This window comes from Leopardus geoffroyi, chromosome X, assembly GCF_018350155.1.
Source record: "Leopardus geoffroyi isolate Oge1 chromosome X, O.geoffroyi_Oge1_pat1.0, whole genome shotgun sequence".
NCBI lineage: Eukaryota > Metazoa > Chordata > Mammalia > Carnivora > Felidae > Leopardus > Leopardus geoffroyi.
In genome coordinates this window covers 27,356,680-27,379,022 of record NC_059343.1, presented here as the reverse complement: position 1 = coordinate 27,379,022, position 22,343 = coordinate 27,356,680, and the positions used below count along the sequence as shown (strand labels likewise).

The 22,343-nt window shown below is 39.3% G+C and overlaps 1 protein-coding gene across 11 annotated transcripts in view; it reads left to right on the top strand.

Moving 5' to 3' along the window:
* DMD (dystrophin) overlaps positions 1 to 22,343 on the top strand; it is a 2,127,700-nt gene that overhangs the window by 1,523,112 nt on the left and 582,245 nt on the right. For 7 of the 11 annotated variants that reach the window (XM_045472669.1, XM_045472671.1, XM_045472672.1 and 4 more), the window contains one exon: positions 15,020 to 15,137. In XM_045472669.1, coding sequence (XP_045328625.1) covers positions 15,020 to 15,137 — 118 coding nt within the window. Of the gene's footprint in view, positions 1 to 11,448; positions 11,485 to 15,019; positions 15,138 to 22,343 lie in introns of all 11 variants that reach the window. The other 4 variants (XM_045472664.1, XM_045472666.1, XM_045472673.1 and 1 more) reach the window with 1 other exon arrangement.

The following is a 22,343-nucleotide window of genomic DNA, read 5'->3' as shown; positions in this document are numbered from 1 at the left end:
TTCCCTATAATGTAAACAGCTTGATTAGGTATGCAGCATTGCAAAATCCAGTTAAGAACTGATTATACTTGCCCTTGGAGCACATCTAGAGGCTCATGGGTAAAGAGTTGTGCACATTTTCCTATCAAACAGAACATGAGGTTTCCATATTCCTCAAAATCGGCTTTGGTCGAGCCATGGGTTGGCTTGGAACTGTGCCACGTGAAGCAGTGTGCCCCTTCTCCCCCCCCCCCCCCCCCCAGCTGGCCTTCTTTCACGGTGCAGAGCGAGTGTGTGATTTAGTGGCACAGTGTGCTAATGTAGACCCATTTTTATAGGATAAGTACTAGTACAGTCCAGAGAATTGAAAAGTATGTCTGAGCTTCTCCCCCTAGAATATGTCCCCTCCTTTAAAAGCTGTCACACAGCAAGTTCCAATTGAGTTAAAGGCTGTTGTGCTCCTACAGGGAAATATATTCTATTGTAATTTTTATGTCCCCCAATAACAGTCTGTTCTTTGTTTACTGAAGAGAGCTGTTATGTCATAAAATGGCATTTTTTTTGACAGAGAAGCAGAATCATTGTTTTATTATAGAAAATTTCCTCTTACAACAGCAGAAATAAATAGCTCATCTCTTAAGCTCCTGATCAATGTCTAACACCTCCTACCCCAGCAACACTTCACTGCAAGTGTATTAACACTCCATGAGAGCAACTCTATTCACCTACCGAGAAATGATCTTCACAAATGATTTACAGCTAAGCCGGGGCTTAAACACATAGCACCCAATCAAAGGCAGATTTTTATCTTTTCCCCAGTCATATAATGTCTGAGAAGAAATAGATCAATGTCGGCCTCTGAGTATATGCAAAGAATGTTGTCTCTTTTGAAGCACGAGGCCCAATTGTTGAGCTTTTTTTTTCTTTATATGTACGTCTAATGGGACACATCACACTGTTTGGATGCAAAGGTGTCGTATAGATTGGGGCACACCTCTCTTCTCCTTTTGGATATCGTGTCTCCTGTGTGAATGGACACAGCTGCCCTCATGCTCCCTGCCTCCCGCTCTCACTCGTCTCACACTTGTTTGTAAACCTCAAAGAGGTTTCCATGCCATGAAGATACCATTTTTTAGCACAGACACATAATGGCTCACTATCCGCAGGTGATCTTTGCTCTCTAGGGCTCAGAACTTGGTGACGTCAGAAGGTTGAGACCTGATAAATGAAATACATTCTCTGTAACATATTCCTCAATTGCTGTTACTGCAAAGAAACTCGGACTAGCCATATGTGACTCATTTCTACCTAAGGTACTTGAAGGTTTATAAATAGGTTTATGACTCTTCTGTCCCCAAGATTGGCCGATATAAAGGTAATTACCCTCATTTTACAGATAAAGAAACTGAGCCCAGTTCTCTCCCTGTATATGCAACATGAATTGAACAGCTGTGCCAATTATTTTGATAATTCACGTCTTCCCGTACACCACTCAAAGATGGGAAAGGAGCCTTTGAGGGCTTGAATTACACCGATTGACTGTGTATATGAGTTTAATTGCCTCTAGATGATCACTCAGTCTCCACTTGACTTGCACGTCCGGGTAGCGTCACAGAACAGTGACATCTCTTACTTTGGCGATACGTACCACGGTTCTCATCTCAGCTAAATAAGCGGCATCTTTAAAATGTTTTGAAAACATGAAAAAGGCTGGATGCGTTTTTAGCATAACCTTTCATTGGCTGTGAACTTTTGTTGTTGAAGGGATTAGTATAGTACTCATTAAATAACAGGCTTCTTTCCTAGAACCTGGAGACTTCTCGGAAGACTCATTTCCCAAAGGAAATATCATAGGTCTAATGCAATAAGAGATATAAAAGGACATTGCAACGTTAAGTTCACAAAATGTGACGTCAAAATATTATGTTGATAATTCTTATTACCGCTGATAATTGAGGGATCCCAATTCTCTCTCATTCCCTGGCAGTCACTTTATTCTTCAGAGCAGGAATCTGAGAATTTTAACATTCTGAGTGTTCACTTTTTTCTAAACTGAAACAACAGTCACTATGTACTCGCATCTAATTTAATATCACATGACAAGTGGGATCAGAAAATCTGCTTAATAATTCTCTGCGACAGTTCGTTACCAGCAGTGGGGCTGAATTTCTTTTACTTACGTGCAGTGGAGTTACTATTTTCTCCTGAAATAAAAGGATGCATGAGGTTAATTTAGAATGGTTTGCATGTTTTCATGACTGGAAATGTAAACAGAGGGGCTGGATGAGGGAGGGTTTTCTTGGATCGTTACAGTTCAGCTTTGGAGTCCTCTCTTCAAAAGGACTTTGGACATGGGGCACGTGGGTGGCTTAGTCGGTTAAGCGCCCGACCCTTGATTTCTGCTCAGGCCATGATCTCCCATTTTGTGAGTTCGAGCCGTACATCAGCCTCTGTGCTGAGAGCACAGAGCCTGCTTGGGATTCGCTCTCTCTCTCTCTCTCTCTCTCTCTCTGCCCCTCCCCTAACTGCTCTCTCTCTCTCTCTGTCAATAATCAATAAATAAAATTGAAAAAAAGTACTTTGGATGCAAAGGTGCAAGGTTAATATTTCCACAATGCCACTTTTATTGGGTCATTCCTCTGTTCTAGAAACTCCAGTGCTGCCCATTGCCTTCGGTATCATGTTCTTACTCATTCGTCTGGTAGTCAGAGCCCTAGCTTCCCTTCCCAGCTTGGTCACGGCCATGAAAATTCTGCTCACTGCAGAGCGGCCCCCCCTTCTGAGCACTCTAGTGTATTGGTGCCTCCACACGTTGGTTTAAGCTCTGTCCTTGGCCTGGAATCGTCCCTCCCATCACTGGGTCATCGCTATCAATCCTGTTCATCGCGTAAATGATAGTTCAGCTTCCTGATCCTCAAAGTCACTTTCCCTAAACATGCTCGTATTAAAATTGCGTTCTTCAGAACCCCATCAGCATAGAGTCTATAGCCTGTAGACTGTAACGTTTGCCATTTACATACTGTGTTCTCTTACTGACTAACTGCATATGTGAATGGGAATGGGCAGGCCTGAAGGTCGTCTCCCCAGCTGCATTGTTAGCTCATTGCAAGTTGAATTCATTGGGAATGTTCTTTTATTCCATCCTCTCTCACCCGCAAAGCACATGCCCTACTGTAACATATTGTGCCTAGACTCCTGCCAATACATATTTCCCACCCGTTTGATTGATTGGTACGCAGTTACCTGTTAACGCTGGGCCTCTGTATCTGGCATTTCTACAGCTGTGGATAGTATCTTTAGGATGCAAAATCAGGATATTCTGCACCAGGAAAAATATTACAAATAATGCCCTCAGAGAGTTACGTTTCACTGCTCGTGTCGTGTAATTTGTCGTCCATTTTATTAATTTGGTTCACTTAGAATTCAATTTGCTGTATAGTGTGCTCTGATTAGATAAAAGACAAATTATCTTGACTACTTGAAGTTAGAATGCCTCCAAAATGGTGTTATTTAAGATAGAACAAGAAATGAATGATGGAAAACTTGAGCAGAAAAAAAATCCCAAAATACGTATATTATAAAATGATTTCAGTTTTCCCTTTCTTCTAAAATATATGGGGGGAGAAAAAAAAATGCATCGCTCATTTCATTCGTCATAACGTCGAAAGCAAATGTGACGTACATGACAAACACTGGTCTTAAAACTGCCCCAATTATCCTTTGTCGACATGAGGAATTTACCGAACAACAGAGTTTCAAGAAATGTGAACAATGTAGAATAACTAAGAAACGTATTTGCAAATCATTATCGACAAATTGTAGCCTAAAATTCTTCTTTCTTCTTGACTTTGAAATTATATTTCAAGATCCCTAATTTAGACCCCATTATTTACTTACTGGCTTGTGTGACTGAAAGTTTTCATTTTTGCATGTTAAGGGGTTTATGGAATGCAAGTGAATCAATTCTTTACATTTTCTGTGGCAGAATAACTTGCAAATGATCATCAAAATCTCTTTTTCAACCACAGGAAAGAATTTATTTTAAAAATAACATGCTAATAGTAGATTAGCTTTATATCACACCATTACAAGAAAGGCCTCAGATTCGGGAAGCTTAAGTTTTGTAAGCCCCCCGAAGTGCCAACGAATAAGGAAGATAGTATTACCAAAAAACAGAGCGATGAATTCCACAGACTGTCCTACTGGTTTTTGAAGCTGATAATTTCTTAACTAGCTATCCTAGGTTTCTTGTTTAAAGGTAGCCAACTGATCACTAATTTTTATAATATTAACAAACACTGCTTGAAACAGAGATGTATGTTCTAGTCATTCCCCCACCCTTCTAGTTAGAATTCTCTTTTTTGCATTGCCGTTTCCCCCTACTGTGTTCAGTCCTTTGGTCAGTCATCACTCTCACGCACGGTTGTCTGTTTACCATATTTCCAGGAAAAGACCAAGAACGGAGGAAGGTGGTCCAGCCAGAAAGGATAAAGTGTACAAGGGCATGGCATTCCGCAAGTCGTGGCTCCCATGCCTTCATTTTTTCTAGTCTTCACTGTTACCTGGTTCCTCTTGATAAAATCCAAATACCTCAGGCTGGTTTTCAAAAACCCAACCATAAAACAAGATCAATTTTCTTTTATCTCATCACAGTGCCCTATACAACAAATTTGATTATAAGTAAACCAAATATATAAACAGGAAGATAAATGACACGACGTGAGTAGTGAAATGTAACTCTGAGGGCTTCCGCTACGCCTATCTAAATTATCTCCCATTTTTCCCGGTGAAATTGTAGACATCAGCCACCCTAGCTGAGGCTTTCTTTTATTTCTATGTCTTTGCTCATGCTTTTCTTTCCCTTATTTTTTTTTTAACATTTTATTTATTTTTGAGAGAGAGAGAAAGAGAGAGAGAGCTCATGCACACATGAGTGGGGGAAAAGACAGAGGGAGGGAGACAGAGGATCCAAAGCAGGCTCCGCGCTGTGAGCCCAGAGCCCTATACGGGGCTTGAACTCACAAACCGTGAGATCATGACCTGAACTGAAATGAAGAGTCAGATGCTTAACCCCCTGAGCCACCCAGGCGCCCCTCTTTCCCTTATACAGCCCTCCTCATGACCTAGCCATATCTTCCAAGGTTCAACCACAGCACCATCCTTTCTGTGAAGTCTTTCCTCAAAATTCCCATGTGTGATCATTCCCCAAACTGATTCCTTTCAGTGGCTGTTTCTGTCTTCGCCATTTACTTTGGTGCTTTTGCTAGACCTTTTCTCAGATATACTGTCTAACTTCCTGTTGCACCCTGGGAGGCCAAATAATATGAGCAGCGGTAAGCTTGCTTACCCAGTGACCGTGGGCTTCTAATGGGAGGCACTGGTGGTGCAGAGGGAGAGAGGAGGGCGAGTCAGGTGATCGTTAGGCCCCTTTACAGCCTCAGCCCCTGTCAAGAGGTCCTCTCCCTGCAGCTAGGTCTCAGACTCTCTTAACGGCACCCTCCACTTAGCTTTTCCAGCCTTGAGGAAAGTCTCCCCATCCCAGTTTGGATGGGTCATTTGTTCATTGCAGGTACCCTAACTGATTCAGTACTAAGTGAATTACTTAAATCACTGATTTCCCCTTTTGTGTTCCCATTTCATGTTCCTGTCCCATTTAATCTCATCTGTGCAATAATTACATCATACTATGTTATCCTGTCATATACTCTATTATACTACAGCATACGTACTTGGTAACTATATCATACATAGCTCGTAAGTGTGTGGACTCTGGGACCACACGTCCTATGTTAGAAGTTCTGACACGTAGTGTGTGTGGTCCTGGACAAATTGCTTAACTCCTTTTTCTTTCATTTTCCTCATCTGTAAAATGGAGGTAACAGTACCTATCAGAGTATTATGATGATTAAATTGATTATTTTTTTTAAACTTTTTTTTTTTAACATTTTATTTATTTTTGAGACAGGGAGAGACAGAGCATGAACAGGGGAGGGTCAGAGAGAGGGAGACACAGAATCCGAAACAGGCTCCAGGCTCTGAGCTGTCAGCACAGAGCCCGACGCGGGGCTCGAACTCACGGACCGCAAGATCATGACCTGAGCCGAAGTCGGCCGCTTAACCGACTGAGCCACCCAGGCGCCCCAAATTGATTATTTTTTTTATGGAGCGCTTTTATGGTTCTTATGCAACAGAAAGTAGTCCAAGCATTTTATAAACATGAGCCCTATTTATCCTCATAACAAACTTAAGGGATAGATATTCTTATGATCCTCGTTTTACAGTGGTAGAAATGAAGAAGAGAACGGTTAAGTAACTTGCTGAAAATAATCAACCAAGTGAATGGCAGCCAGGATTCCAACCCAGGCAGCCTGACTCCAGAGTCCATTCTCTGTGGACTATGGTAGACTATCCTGGCACATAGTAAGTGCTTAATAAACAACTCTTACTGTTGTTAGGAATTGTATTAACTGTTGATTAATTAATTAATCACTCTGTTAATTGTCGATGAGTTCTTTATTTTTGGCTAGATTATGAGTTCCTTAAAGAAAGAGGTCAAGGTTTATTTGTCTATGTCTATTAGCCAAGTGCTTTGCATATATTTGCAGGTTAGTAACTGTTCATGGAATTAATTACTAATTGTTTCTCATGTATTTTTCAAAGCCACGCTAGCCTTGGAAACAACTAATAACTAGCTAAAACTGTAAATGGAATTTGAGATCCCCCACAGCCATTATTATTGCCAGGACGAGAGTTTACCCTTTTAATCCCAAATTCTTAGATGATTTACCACTTTCTCTATATGTTCCTTGCTTTACTTCTCCCACAATCACAAAGACTTTGCTTGTCCAGTAACCATTGGTGCTGACAGGGTCCCATCTCAGACAACGGCCAATTGTTTTGTTCTGCATTTCCTGACCAGAAGAGATTTTCCCCCAAACGTGGATCTTTTAGCTTCCCGGTTGATACTTAAAGAAACTTAGAGTAAGTTCTCAGGAACCAAACAAGAGGCATCTGATGGACGTAACATAATTTGTGTTAAAGTGCAGCCTTCCCATCACAACTTTTATTCTCTGCTAACTTCAGGGTCGAGGTCAGGATTGGCTGCATAAATTGTGGGACCCAGTTCAACATGAAAATGAAGGACCCTTTGTTAACAAAAATGATAAAGAACTTCAAGATGGCCGCAGCACCATGGTAAACCAAGCACGGGACCCATGAAGCCAGCCCTGATTGAGATCTCTGCCTATCCAATGGAATACTTTTTTCTTAACTTTGCTGTCTTCCAGAGTCTGAAAACTTGCCAAAAAATTCCTTTTACACATGTTTTCCAGGAACTCTAGTGTTTGTTATGCATAAAGGACTTTTGGTGGCTTGCTTTGATAACCTAGTATTCTTGAGCTACGTGTGTAGAATAGAACCTCACCATCACAATGTAACACATCTAAATCATCCTTTTATCTACCAGTTCAATTCTAGGCTCACTGAAAGTAATGGGCATATTCCTTTTTAAAAAAAAGGAGCTGTGGTTTTTAATAGAGGTGCTTTTGAAATACTAATTCACTTGAATCTTAAAAGGGATATTGGTAATGTTCAGAAATTGTGAGTTGTACATCTTGGTGGTAATATTATGGAATCACCATGTTACGTAGATCTGAAGCGTTGATGAGAAGTTTAGGGTCTAAAAGAGCAAAAGTGGGTATAGTAGTTGGGGCTTGAGATTAAATATCCCAAGACAGGATTCAAAAGGAAATGATTTTATTTGAGGAGATATCTTTGTGCAAGGACATGGGGAGGAAGTGAGAGAAGGTGGGAGAGCCATTACATTAAAATGCAAGCCTGACCCCAGATGAAAGAAAGAGGGAGAGAAGGCTGTGCAGAAGCATCCCAGTGTGCAGTCTAAGCAAAGCTGTTGGGGAGTCGCTGAGCCCAAATCAACCACAGGAGCCCGACGTCTCCCAAAAAAGGCTCCGCTTCAGTATTGCTATCACATTCAGTCATTGGTGGGAACAGTCTGCGGGAGATTTGGCTTCTCTTCAGTGTAGTGATGGGTTTCCAAAGGCAGCAGCTGGGTTCCTCAGTCAGTTAGGTCCCAGTCGTAAAAGGCTTGCACACTGTCATGGCCACCACAGTGGGTATTAGCAGCAGTGGTATTTAAAGGCCTGTAAACATAAAACTCCTGGAAGAAAACACAGGAAAAGCTTCTTGACGTTAGTCTGGGCAATGATTTTTTGGATAATGACACCAGAATCGCCGACAATAAAAGCAAAAATACACTAGTGAGAGTGCATCAAATTAAAAAAAAAAAAAATAGCTTCTGCACAGCAAAGGGAAAAAAATCAACAGAATGAAAGGTGACCTACAAAATGGGAGAAAATATTTGCCAATCATGTATCTGATACAGGGTTAAGATTTAAAATACGTAAGAAGAACCTCCTGAAACTCAATAGCAGAAAACCAACTAATCGGATTCAAAAATGGGCAGAAGACCTCAGTCAACATTTTTCCCAAGAAGGCATCCAAGTGGCCAAGAAGTACACGAGAAGGGGTTCACCATCACTGATCATCAGAGAAATACAAACCGAAACCACAGTGAGGCATTACCTCACACATGTTGCAAGGGCTGTTTCCAAAAAGAGGAACGATTACAGCGTTGGTGAGGGTGTGGAGAAGAGGGAACCCTTGTACACTGTTGGTGGGAATAGAAATTGGTGCAGCCACTATGGGAAACAACATTGAGGTTCCTCAAAAAATTACCAATAGAGCTCCCCATATGGTGCAGCAATCCCACTTCTGGGTGTATATCCAAGGGAACGAGGTCAGGATCTCAAGGAGATATCTGTGGTGCCATGTGTATTGCAGCATTGTTCCCAATAGCCAAGATGTGGAAACAACTTAAATGTCTGTCAGCAGCTGAATGGATAAAGAAAATATGGTATGTGTATATATATTCACTGGGATATCATTCTGCCCGAAGAAAGAGGGAAATCCTGCCATTTATGATAACATAGATGCATTTGGACCACACTATACGGAGTGAAATAAGCCAGACACAGAAAGACCAGTACCGTGTGATCTTACTTATATTTGGAATCTAGAAAAAGGTGAACTCAGGGAAACAGAGTAGAATGATGGTTGCCAGGTTGCTGGGAAGTGGGGGAAATGGGGCAGTGCTGATCACTGGGTACAAACCTTCAGTTTTCTGATGAGTAAGTTCTAGAGATCTGCTATACGTTATTGTAACTGTAGTTAATGTACCGTAAACTTGAAATTTGCTAGAAGGGTAGAGCTCAAGTGTTCTCGTCACACGCACACAAAAGTAACTGAGAGATGATGACTATACTAACTGAGTGTGGTGATTATTTCACAGTGTATACATATATCAAGATATCGAGTTGTACTATTATATACAATTTCTGTTTGTCAAACTCACCCAAATAAAGCTTAAAAAAAAAGTCTTATAAAAAAAAAAAAAAAAAAAAAAAGGAGTCTTAGGGATGCCTGGGTGGCCCAGTCGGTTAAGCGTCTGACTGCGGCTCAGGTCTTGATCTGATGGTGTCTGGGTTCACGCCCCGCGTCCAGCTCTGTGCTGACAGCTCAGAGCCTGGAGCTGCTTCAGATTCTGTCTCACTCTCTCTCTGCCCCTTCCCTGCTCGCACTCTGTCCCTCTCTCTCTCAAAAATAAATAAACTTTTTGAAAAATAATAATAATAAAGGAGTCTTAGAGATAATTTTTAAAAAAGTTTGTAAAATTTAAACAAAGAAGGGCTGAAGACAGTGTAAGTTCCACTTCATTCAGAAGACCCTCCTTGACCCCTAAATTTTATTAGATATCTCTCCTATATGCTTTGATAACTCCTCGTGCTTTCCCTACCATAATACTCACCTCAGCCTATTGTAATTGCTTATTTACTGCCTGTCTTAACTACTAGTTTGTTTTCTCCTTGAGAATAATAATTTTTCCTCCTTTGCTTCTCTATCACCTGTGCCTGGGTCAAAGCCTGACGTTAAGTCCTAAAAATTATTTGCTGAAACCCAAATTGGGGGGCATTCTGCAAAATAACTGGCCTTCGAAACAGTCAATGGTATGACGCTCAAAGAAAGGCAAACAACTTTTTGAGGTGAAAGGAGGCTAAAAAGATTTGACACTAAATGCCATGCATGAGTCTGGACCGGTAAATGAAAGGCAATTAATGGGATAATTGTCAAACTATGAATAAAGAATGTGGATTAGATTGTAGAACTAAAGCCGTAGTGTATTTTCTGACTTTGAAATTGAGCTGACGTTATGTAGGAGAATGCCTTTTTTTCTTAAGAATTAAGCACTGGAATATCAAAGGGTAAAGCTGCAGATGATTCACCGGTGGTTCAGAAAACAGTATCTATTATATGTACATATATAATTATATCCACAGAGAGAGATAGAATGATAAGTTATAAATGTAATGAGGCCAAATGTTAACAATGGGTGAGTCTGGGTGAAGGATACATGGGAGTTCTTTGACCATTCTTGCAATTTTTCCTTAAGTTTTAAAGTATGTAAAAATAAAACGCTTTTTAAAAAAAGTATTTCTTGAATGAATGGAGGACTAAAGGCTAACCACAGTTAGAAGGTGTTCATGAAGAAGTTGCCAACAGAGATGGAGGTAGAACGTTCAGAAACGTAAAGAAGTTATACCGAGTAGGAAAATATCCAGGCCAGTTTAAAATGTAAAAGAGAAGTGAGGGACTGGAGGACAGTAATGACAGATCTGTGGGTGCCTGGGTGGCTCATTCGGTCAAGTGTCCGACTGGATCTCAACCCAGGTCTTGATGTGAGGGTCATGAATTTAAGCCCCACGTTGGGACTTGCACTGGACGTGAAGCCTCCTAAAAATAACTCTTTGAGTTACTAGAAAGGCTGCGGTTTAGGCCCTACCTGCCTTATATGCTTTTTTTCCCCCCCATACATACAGTGGTTCAATAAACTATTTCACCTTGTCCATCCTTGATGTTAATTTTTGAAAATTATAAATGAAAAAATATAAGGTCTACATCTTTACCTTATGTGTAAGTTTAAGTCATGTTTATTTTCTGAAAAAGGCAACAACTGAAAATCACCATGGGCCTTTGTTCTAAGTATAAATATGTGAAGACTATTGATTTTTGTAGAAATATTAAAAATATGAAGAGTTTATTCTTCGGGTCTTTTTTTAAACATGTAAATATTAACTATTCAACTAAACCATAGAGTTTTCTGCTTGAGTATTCGGTAGAATTCTATTTTACCAAGTACAATAACAAAGTGTAATTCTTTCTAAGAGCTCAGAATGACCTACTTAGAGTATGTATAGTTTCCTTGTTTAACTCCCCTTTTCATAGGATTGCTGTTTATAACCACTTCGTTCAACCCTGGGGGGACTTAGTAGGATTAACGACTTCTGATTCACTTTGTATTTGAAGATTTTTTTTTTTTCTTCCATCTTTGCTCAGCTAGTGGAATCCATGATGAATTCTCATCTCCAAGGGGTAAGCTGTTTTTAGTAAAGCCCAGTAGCTGGCTTATGACTCCTTAGAATAACATCGATTCCTTCCTTCCCTTGTGTTTGTTTCTTCCAGAATGATAGAATCTGTGTAGACATGCTCAATTACCATGCTTAGGTACTGTTAAGCATGTCATGGTTTTAGTTTTGTTCATGTAAGTTATATGTGTAATGAATATCCAGGCTCCTGTCTGAAACATAAATAAGCATAAATAGCATGCTACTTGTTTTAACATGACAAATATGGACCACTACAGCTAGAATGAGGAAACTGAACAATAAATAGAAGAGGCCTAGGGGTCATTTGAGGATGAGGATTAGAGTAGAAAGAGTGTTTCTGAGAGAGAAGCATCTGGTGAGAGTACCAGATGGGGAGGCAAAGAACAGAATTTCATCGAGGGGTATTTTGAAGGTGGGTAATTTGAGTAATGATTAGATCTAAGGTGTTCTCCCATCTGTGGGTGGCTCAGTGGAATAGAGATGAAGGTCATTCTATTTGAAAAGTTAGATTATAAAACCACGTTGTCAGGTAAGAGAAATTATACTAGCAAATAGAATACACTCAAAAGGAAACCAAATGAAAAGAAAAAAATAATTATTCTTTTCACTGAGTGTGTGTGTGCTGTTCATTAGCAAGAAAGCCTTTCAGTCACTGTTTTTATAATATCTTAATGGAAAAAATATTTAAATATGCCATATTCAAATCCTTTCCTTTATTTCTGGAAAGAGAATCAAAGGAGAAAATTCCCATTGTGCTCTACTAAGAAACCCACTATGTAATGAGTATATTAGTGTCTGATAAATCCCATAGCAATATACATCATTATTGTGCAATTTCTTTTTAGAAATGAACCTTTGTATGTATTGACCGAAGAGTGGGATAAAGAGTTACGATTTTGTTTTGAAATTCTTCAGAAATGAATAGTTTTATTACAGCTGTGAATCTCTGTAGGTTTTTAAGGAGGCTGCTTCAAAGGATGTCATTAATAATCTTCTCAGGTGCTTACAAAGCATGTGTCTGTCAGCAGAATTAGAGAATCACCCAACTAGAGAACAGGTTTCACAATACCCTGAGACCTATTTTGTTCATTAGAGAGGAAAATGGCTTGTGTTAAGTCTAAATTGACATGCGTGCTAATTTCAGCAGTAAAAGCTGTTCATTGTGGTCAGGTTTAATTTAGATTAAAGTTGATCAGGTTACTTCTACAACATACTTCTTAAACGAACTTTGTGATCCTAAAAGAAGGAGAAAAGTAAAGCCAACCTTGGGAAATACATGCAAAAGAGAGAAGCAAAGAATAGCTTGCCTGTTTGAGGGTGAATTAATATTAAAACAAATGAAAATGACGGTAAAGATAATCTTGGTTGTGTAAAAATGTCCAAGTATCAAAAAACACAAATTTGCATTTAAATTGCACAAAGCCGGGGTGCCTGGGTGGCTCAGTCGGTTGGGCGTCCGACTTCAGCTCAGGTCACGATCTCGCGGTCCGTGAGTTCGAGCCCCGCGTCAGGCTCTGGGCTGATGGCTCAGAGCCTGGAGCCTGCTTCCGATTCTGTGTCTCCCTCTCTCTCTGCCCCTCTCCCATTCATGCTCTGTCTCTCTCTGTCTCAAAAATAAATAAAACGTTAAAAAAAAAAATTTAAATTGCACAAAGCCTACCTAATCCGTTCGTGCCCTGTGTTATCTCCATAGATAAAAATTTGTGTACCTTGCTACCTGTATTATATAGAGTTCTTGGTTAAATTTGAGGGAAATATTTGACTTTATCTGAGGTTTCTGGGTAAGTCTGTTTTTAAAGCATCTATTTGAATGTGTTAAATATTTAAGAGTCAGGAATTCCGAAGTACCTTTTAAGCGTGCTGTGTCACAGATGACCAGAGTTTAACATTCTAACCCTGGAAAATATCTTATTTCATAAAATCTATCCACTACTATATGGTTCCTACTTTAAAATTTGTTCAGTGCTCTCCAACTGACTTATGCCACTTACTTCAATAGCTGTCTTTGGCAATTTGTTCCATATTTCAAACACCCTTTTGTGTAAAGAAACCATAAAAGTTAGAAACCTGAAAATTGGATTTTTCTTCTGAGCAATCACAGCTTACAAATGTGGAAAATTGGTTAAAAGTTAGCCCCTCCAATTTTTCAACACAGAGAGGGGAAAATGCGCAAAATAGATGTGTAATGTTTGGATAAGTCCTTGCCATTATTTTAATAGTACTGAAAGCAACTGCGCTGAAATCACGAGGCCTGTGTCCCTACCTGTTCACAAAAGAAACACCGCACAAACGGTCGAAACTCGGCCTTTCTGAAGCCAAAAATCCTTAGAAAATCGGCAGTAGTCAAAGGGCATGGTAGATAGCTAAGTTTCCTAAACATTACTATCTCCACCACGTTTCATCTATTCACTTTCATTGGCCTCCTGTGTGGTTATTAGGAGAATAAAAACGCGACAATGTGTGCAAAACATCTGTCACATACGGGTTATCAACTAATAACAAATACTCATTATGCCTTCCCAAATTAAAATAAAATGTATTCCATTTTAGAAAGAGAACAAGCGAGAAGTCTTATTTTTCCCAAGCTTCTATGTAAATATCGCTGGGACATGGGCCCTTTAGTGCAGGGAGGGTGAGCTGTCAGAGACAGTAGACGGACAGTGGTGGGAGGGGGGAATTTCTTAGTGATGAACGTGGCTACCTGTAAATACACACATCCATCCACACACACACACACACACACACACACACACACCTATTTCTTGGCTTTATTCTGCTGGTACTTTTACCTAAAGCAGTATTAAAGTAATTGCTAATACAGAATATGAATACTACCTTCTAGTCTGATGCTTTCCAAACTTGCCTCATCGTAAGAATTAAGTAGAGAATTTGTTAAAAAAGGCATTTTCCAAGCCCTCCTCCCTACTCATTTGTTCGTGGTGGGGGAGAACGTGGGTGGTGAGGCACAGGAATCAGGTGATTCTCATCGAAGGCAATGTTGGGGAAGGACTGACTTAGCTTATTGTGTCCCCTTCTCCTAGGTGAGGAAGCTCAGGTACAAAGAAGTTAAATCAGTTACGTCTCTCGAATCACTTCTGTGCTTTTTCTGTTTCTAAAATATACACTTTAATTTTGACACTGCACGAAATGAGATTACCAGTATAAATAGCTATCTGTCATAAGTCAAAAAATTACATTTCTTGGTTGTGGCACTCATGCACTGGTTTAAGTGAACCCAGGTACTCTGAAATGACTCCATCTAAGCTCTTAAATAGTGAAGCAAGTCTGTAATCAAGATTTTCATCTGTAATATTTTTGGTGGCTAAGAATGAAACACATTTCCTGTTAAAGTGTTCTCTGTAAAGCCTTATACACTAGAGATTTCTATCCAGTAACGTATTTTTTTTTTTTATTTCCAGAAGTGCTTTGGTTGGTTGGAAAATTGCACTTTACTTTGTATTACATAAAAGGTATGCGCAATGCTGGTGAACCTCAATATTAAGTTAAGCTTTTTCCTTCAGGCAACACTGCAGGATTTGGAACAGAGGCGCCCCCAGTTGGAAGAACTCATTACCGCCGCCCAGAATTTGAAAAACAAGACCAGCAATCAAGAGGCTAGAACCATCATTACTGATCGAAGTAAGTCTTTTAACAAGCGTGGGCAACTTACGATGTATGAAAAAGTTTCAGCAATGACTTGGAAGTCGATTTGCCTCTGTTGCATTCATCAAAAGAGTGCCAAACGGTTGTAAGTTATACCTCTTGTGCTAAGATTTTTCATTTCATAGTGTTGTCTTTCAATAACTGAACACAATTCCATGGAATCGAGGAAATAAATTTTTCATGAATCCAGGCTTATGTAGATGCGAAGCATGGAGCGGTGGGCGTGGTGAGCATGGTGTGACAGAACGTTTGCTCCTTGGTTGTCATCTCTCTGGGCTAGCATCCATGGCGATGTCAGTCTCTCCCTTGTATTCTTGGTCGTTGGTCCAAGCAGGCAGTTGCTTCCTGGACCGTCATTCGTTCCCTTCTGCGGTGGCACTCTCATATCTGGACACCCCCCTGTTACTGTGATCCTCTCACTGTGTAACAGCAGAAATCATTGTACCGTTCCTCCTGCTGTGCCGGGACGGGCGAGAGCCTTGGGAGGTTGTTTAAGGCCCATCTGCCTAGACCTTGCCTGGACTCTTCTTTATACAGAGGGATTCGGAGTGCCTGTGCATGGGATCTGGAAGAGTAGAGGAAGCAGAAGGGAAAACTACTCTCCTTCTGTTACCCTCAGAGGCTCTCCTCAAGAATGAGGCCCAGTTCACCTCTGCTATCTGATTTTCTTGGATCTCCCTGGATTTCTTTCCTTCACTCTCCCTACCTCCCCTCCAGGGACACACATCCATAGTGATTTTTTTTTTATTTCCCGTGTAATGCCCCTTTCCTCCCTTCCCATAACCAGAGGGATTTTTTTCTAGTGTACGAGTAGGGAAATCCTTCATTTCATCACCTTTTCTTTTTCCTTCCAAATCTTTCGTCTTTTACCAGGCATTAGGCTTTTGAAACTCAAAACCAAGAGTCTTCAGAATTTATATTCTGTTGGATTAGCACTTGCCTAAGTCACCAGTATAAAAGGTTAATATTTGAAAAATATTATTGGTCATACTTGTATGCATTAGTAAACATTTAGTGATAATAGCTATTATTTATTGAGTTCCTCTTAGGTATCAGATAGTGGGTCTTATATAGTGTGTGGGTGTGTGTGTGTGTGTGTGTGTGTGTGTGTGTGTATAAAGTCTTTATAAAATCTTGTCAGCTAAATTTCCTAATCCCTCATTTTATAGATAAGGAAACAGTTTCTGAGAAAGGTTAACCAAACTGCTCGAGTTTACAACACGAGCCAAGACCAGAACTTGGAATTTGCCAATGTTTCTTTCTGGCTTGAAAGTCTGTGTTTCTTCTGGAATGTTTACCCTGTTCCATCCTGTTTTATTGTTTTTGTTAATGACCTTAATCACTAGGACTAGGATTAAATACTTTTTTGGTCTGCAATTATGTATGTTTTGATTCACTTCCTAAAGACATTTCCTCTTTCACCTGTTGTGATCCTTAATTAAAATAGACTTTTTTGATTTTGAAATTTTAACTCTTTATTGTTGCTCAAACAATGTATTTGAATATATGCTAATGTATTAGTTGAGTAGCACTAGCCACTCTAATAGGTACGATCCCAAAGCTTGGTGGCTTACAACAGAAGTTTACTTTTTTCTGGTGCAGTCGAAAATAAGCAGCTTTCTGTGACGTCATTCAGGGACCCAAACCCCATCCATCTTTTGTGTCCAGAACGTCAGAGTCCTCTGCACTTAATGGGCAAATGAGGAATAAGGATTGTTCGTTGAAATTTACTAGGAGGCAGGACTGGAAGTGGTACACGTGAATTCTGTTCAGAGCCTATTGGCTGGAACTCATCACATGACCACACCTCGTGGCAAGGTGAGCTGCAAAATAGTGTTCAGTGTTGAGCCCAGGGAGGAGAGAAACTAGTTGGTAAGAAACTCATCATTCTTTTCCGTAGCTAATTTGGACAGGAAGAATACACTTAAGTTGTAGAGTTCTGTGTAAGGTATAGAACGTCATTTGTATAACGAGCAAGGCAAGAACAAAATTGCCTTGTAACGATCAGCATAGATATAGCTCTTTGACTGATGTAGTAGAATGTTCCTCACTCAGTCTGGAACCGTGAGGCTTTCTCCATCAGGTTGCAACATACTGGTCCAAAAGAATGAATCTTAGTGAGTGATTTGCTCAGTATGAGACTGAATTCCCATTACACAGTTAAGCGATCTGTTTCTTGCCTGAGAAATATGGAAATTTGGCAAAAATGTTTATGCAAATCTGAACATACCATATAGGAAGTTGTTTGTCATTTTACTAATGAGAAATAACTTCTATTTTTTCCCTAAGAGGAAAATAACACTAATTTATTTTACACTACCCATTCAACGTTGTCTAAACATTTTCCATTATCTCTTGCAATCTTTTTTTGATATTGTATTGACTTTTTTTTTCATGATGTAGATTAAAATTGAGTGACCGGAGGGCAAGTTTTTGTCTCTCTGCTAATATCCAGTAATTTGAACTGTTCTGTTTTTCTAAGCTTTTGTCTTTTGGGAATGAATACGTTTATGAATATTTGTAGTACAGTGGAAAGATTCCAATCCACATGGTCTAAAAAAAAACAAAAAAACATTTTCTTAAAAGCCAAGTGTCTTTTGAGACATGTCATGTTGCTTATTAAGAGCCTAAGCCAGAATCTTAGTTCCAAATATGCCTGGAGCCTCTAATGCCGCTACCGAGATAATTCTGACAAGATATGTTTATCTAAACAATGTCGTTTGCAGCCCTGCTCTGCTACAGTTTACCTCTCCATTTGAAATCTATGACATGGGATGGAGATTCAATACTCATAAAGTTTCAGTCGTGTTCAAAATAGAATTTTCCTTAGTATAGATTTGGCTTTCAGGGAAAGAGCAGAAATAAAATACTTGCTCATAAAATTGTATTTTCTTATTGGAAGATTTCAGGATTCCTTTTTTATTGCCCTGAAACTCCTAGAAATACTTAAAAAGGAATCAGCTAAATAAAGAAAAATATTCGGTAAGAGTATAATGCTGTATTGAAACATTTTTCCTTCCTTGGTAAATCCCAGTTCATAACTTTGAACAGTTGGGGAAATCTGTATATATTTATTGCATTCTATCAAGAGAAAAGTCCAATACGAAGCAATTCCTCTCTACCAGTAATATCCGTGCTGAAATCTCAAGTAATTGGGTCTGCAAAATACCAGCATGTTTCACCGTATAAAACGATTTCTACGGTATCTGTTGTTTTTCAGGTGATTATATCTATGGAAATCATGTTGTAATGATCTAGGTGAGAGAAAAAAATTTCATTCTCAGTGCATTCAAATAAGAAATTCTCTGTGCTATTTCTGATGTTCAGACTACTCATTTTCCCTCCGTTCTTGGGTTGCTGAACGTGTCAGGCATCCCTGGTCATTTTCTCCTGCAAAAGGGCTAGGTCAGGGGACCAAAACCAGCTAAGATTGGAATGATCTAAAATTGCTTCCTGGGAGGCTTCTGAATTGTGCAAAACGCTTGTTCATGCCCATTACTACTGCAGATCATAATACCCTAATACCTTACACAGCAGTGAGGAAGGTACGGAAAGAAAGAATTCCTCTCTCCTATTGCTGTGTTTATCCCACAGATAATATTGGTGAACTTGGCTCATCTGACATTTGTATTTTAGAGCCTTGCTTCTGTAGCTTCTCCGGCCATAACTGCCCACTGTTACCGTTTTAAAGATCTTTAACAAGAGCACATAAAGGTTTTGAGGGCAAGCTGCCCGGGCTGGCCCCTTAGTAGCTTTGTGACCCTGAACAAACAAGTAATCTCAGTAAACTTTCTGATCTCCGTCACCTCCTCTTTGAAAGAAGATTACTTGCATCTACTTCCTGGTTGGGAGAATTGGATGAGATAATACAAGAGGAGCACTTAGATCCCAGCCACAGTAAGAACTCAGTACATATTAGCTCTTGTTATTTTAATTATAATCTAATTGGGTGGTTTGCATGCTTAGTGAGAAAGCATTGAATCAGGTCTCTGGTAGCTGCCTGGTTTTTAGACCCCAAAGAAGAAAAGGTAGAGAGCAGTTCAAAACAACTAAAAGGAGAAGGTTGCTTTGGAAAACATGGAATAAGATACATAAGTAGAATTAAACAAATACATGAGTCATACTACAAAGAGCAAGGCAATTCGCGTAAGGTATTTTATTTTCAATATTTACTATGACCTTAGGAGGGTAGATACTATTATGCCCATTTTAGAGATTGGAAAACTGCAGCTCAAAGAGCTTAAGTGATGTGCCTACAGTTGTAGGAAGATATCAAGCGACGGACTAGGATTCTAACTTAGGTATATATGACTCCAAAGCCCAAGGAACATCAGATGAAAAGGGTTAGTCAATAAAATAAACAAGAGTCTCTGGGAACTGATAATATAAGGAGTAGCCGCGGTTCACTGTAATCTGGATATAATTTTTACGGCTCCCATTTCTATTGTAGTCTTGTATGCATTTCATTGTGTAATTATAGGACTCTCTTGCACATGTTGGAAACGTAGAGAACCGCGAACCTCCATAATCTAGCTGCACAACCTTGGCCAAGTGGAGTCACTTCTTAAGCCATGGTTTCCTCATCTGTCATGTGGGACCAATAAATAATACTTCAGCTGGTACGGTGATTATGAAGATATAATTAGGTGATGTTTCTACCGTGAAGACCTCACATACAGAAAATGCTCTTTGAATGGTGTGTACCATCATGGAGGGATGAATTTGGTGCAGAGGAAGCGGAGATGAGAGCATATCAAGAGGGGTGGGGGCTTAATATATGGCTGCTGATCAGCTAAACCAGGGAAGGGACTTCTGAAACAGAAGGCCAAATCTTAAGAGAGAATTATCTCCTTAAATTTTTTTTTTTTTCAGCTAAGGCTTTTTCAAACCAGTCTGGAATTCTTTGAGAAATTTGGTGACATCGTATAAATTTTGAGAAATGAGTTCATATCGTGTTGCTTAAAGAGCTGGTATACAGGGCTGTAGAAGGGAGAATGTTCTGCTGCATGAGAATAAAAATACTCTCACAGGATTTTTGAACTAACTGACAGTTTTATAGCAGCTTTGTCAACCTATCATTCATTGCTGCAACCAAATGTATGAAATCCTTCATGGTGAAATAAAAAGACTTTGTTGTTCTCCACGTTTTTATGAAATCTCTATGGCTAATGAAATGCCAGCCAATATCTTCCTCTCAGGTATTGTCTATTAGAGAGTTGCTTATTTTAGAAGAAGTGGAGTCAACCATATAAATTTCTTCCTTTGACATCTAGCACCTGCTGTCAACCTGTTATAACTACAAGCAGCTCTCAAAATTTTCATCCACCAGGATGCCGCTGGCAACCGAAGAGTTCAGTTCAGTTCAGTAAATATTTGAATGCTTACTCTGTGCTAGTTTATGTCAGATGTGATGGTTGGGATAGAGGGAAAAATAAGATTCAGCCTTTGTCTTGAAACAGCTTACAATCAAACGTGGGTATTTGGACAAGTCTATTGGGGCAAGGCAGTCCAGGATAAGTACTTGAGCAGAGCCGTGTTCCCCAATCTTGAGAGAGAACAAGAGGAGGGAAGATTGGATCTGAACGAAGGGGTTTGGGAATGCTTCTAGGAGGAGGTCTGAGCAGATTTGGAAGTTACCTGAAGTAGGCGGTGAGTTTGCACAGAGACACGGAGCCCGATGAAAAGACTAGGGAACAGTCTGGAGCTTGGCTTACGTTTAAGGAATGGAGGAAGAGGAGTTGGCGTCACACCTGCCAGTGGCTACTTACAACAGAAGCGCATTCAGACAAACACACCCTGAAGACTGAGTGGATGAGTTTTACTCTGTATTTTGTTTTCTGTATCTTCTGCTGTGTCACCAGTCCGATAACACAGATTTCTTCCTGGTCCTTAGTGATACGTTGAATAAGAAAGCTGAGAGCTAAAGTTGGTTGTGTTTATGTATGTCATTTTCTGATTCACCCTTCAGCGTACCAGGAAAAAAAAAAAAAATAGATGACCATTTGCCCTCTAGGTTTATGTGAGCCATTTTGCTTTTTATTTTGTATGTCTAAGTTATGTTCCAGATACTTCACAGAAGTAAGATTAGAGAGGTAATAAAAACCAACTTCCTTAGAAATTTTAATAAGAATTGAACCCAACAAACTTTGTACCAAATGAATTTGGAGGCACAAACATAAACGCTACAGTGTCCCACGTGATTTTAGCAAAATAGGATGGTTCAAGTTCTTCAACAAAACATTATGTGATGAAGTCCTTCCTGTTGAATGCCTAACTAGATTAAAATATCATATTTTCCTTCTGTCCTTAGAAATATACTGTTTGCTCATCAATCCCTGTGTTTGTTCATCATCTGAAGACTCACTCTAAGATTTCACCTAAGATCTCCCCTATATGATCAATTTCACCATCATTACTGGAGTCTAGAATGATGATTTCTGTCCGCTTGCATTTATCTTCCATCATGTCTCATAATCATAAGTATCTTCTTCTGTCAATTTTCTTGTCTTTGACATTATGGGAGTAAAATGAAAAGTGCTACGTACGTTTTCAACTCTGTTCAACGAAAGCTAACAGCAGACTCCAAATATGGTGTCCCCAATCCTATTTTATACCTTCTTGAAAGAAGATGCACTATTTTGGCCAGTGTAATAAGAAACCTAAAGGTTGAAGATTTATTTCACTATTGTACCATCCTTCTAGGTAATTCCATCATGCTTTCACTTACAGATCTTTTTAGCATACTTAGGAATAACTTATGAGTGGTGATAAAATAGCAAAATGTTTCCAAATATAGGAAAAATAAGATTACTAAGACTACACAATGTATCTTAGACTTATGAAAGGCTTCAGTGGACCCACATGGTAAATAAAATGAATTTGATTTTATTTAAAGAATAAGTAAAATATCACTTTGTTTTTTGGTAGACCACTAGGAAAGAATAAAAGTCACAAAATATCAATTTTTACAAATAGTAAGAACTTCTTAAAAAATAAACTCAAAATATATATTTGGGTGCAGTGGACCTTGATGGTGTACCAAGGATTAAACAAAATATATTTTGCTCAATCCCACTACAAAAATAAAAGTTTTACTACATGTATTATTATGAGTATTATTTTGTTATAATATTAATCTTCTCTTCCAGTGTCATTATTCACTGGGAATGAGTTTATTAGCGT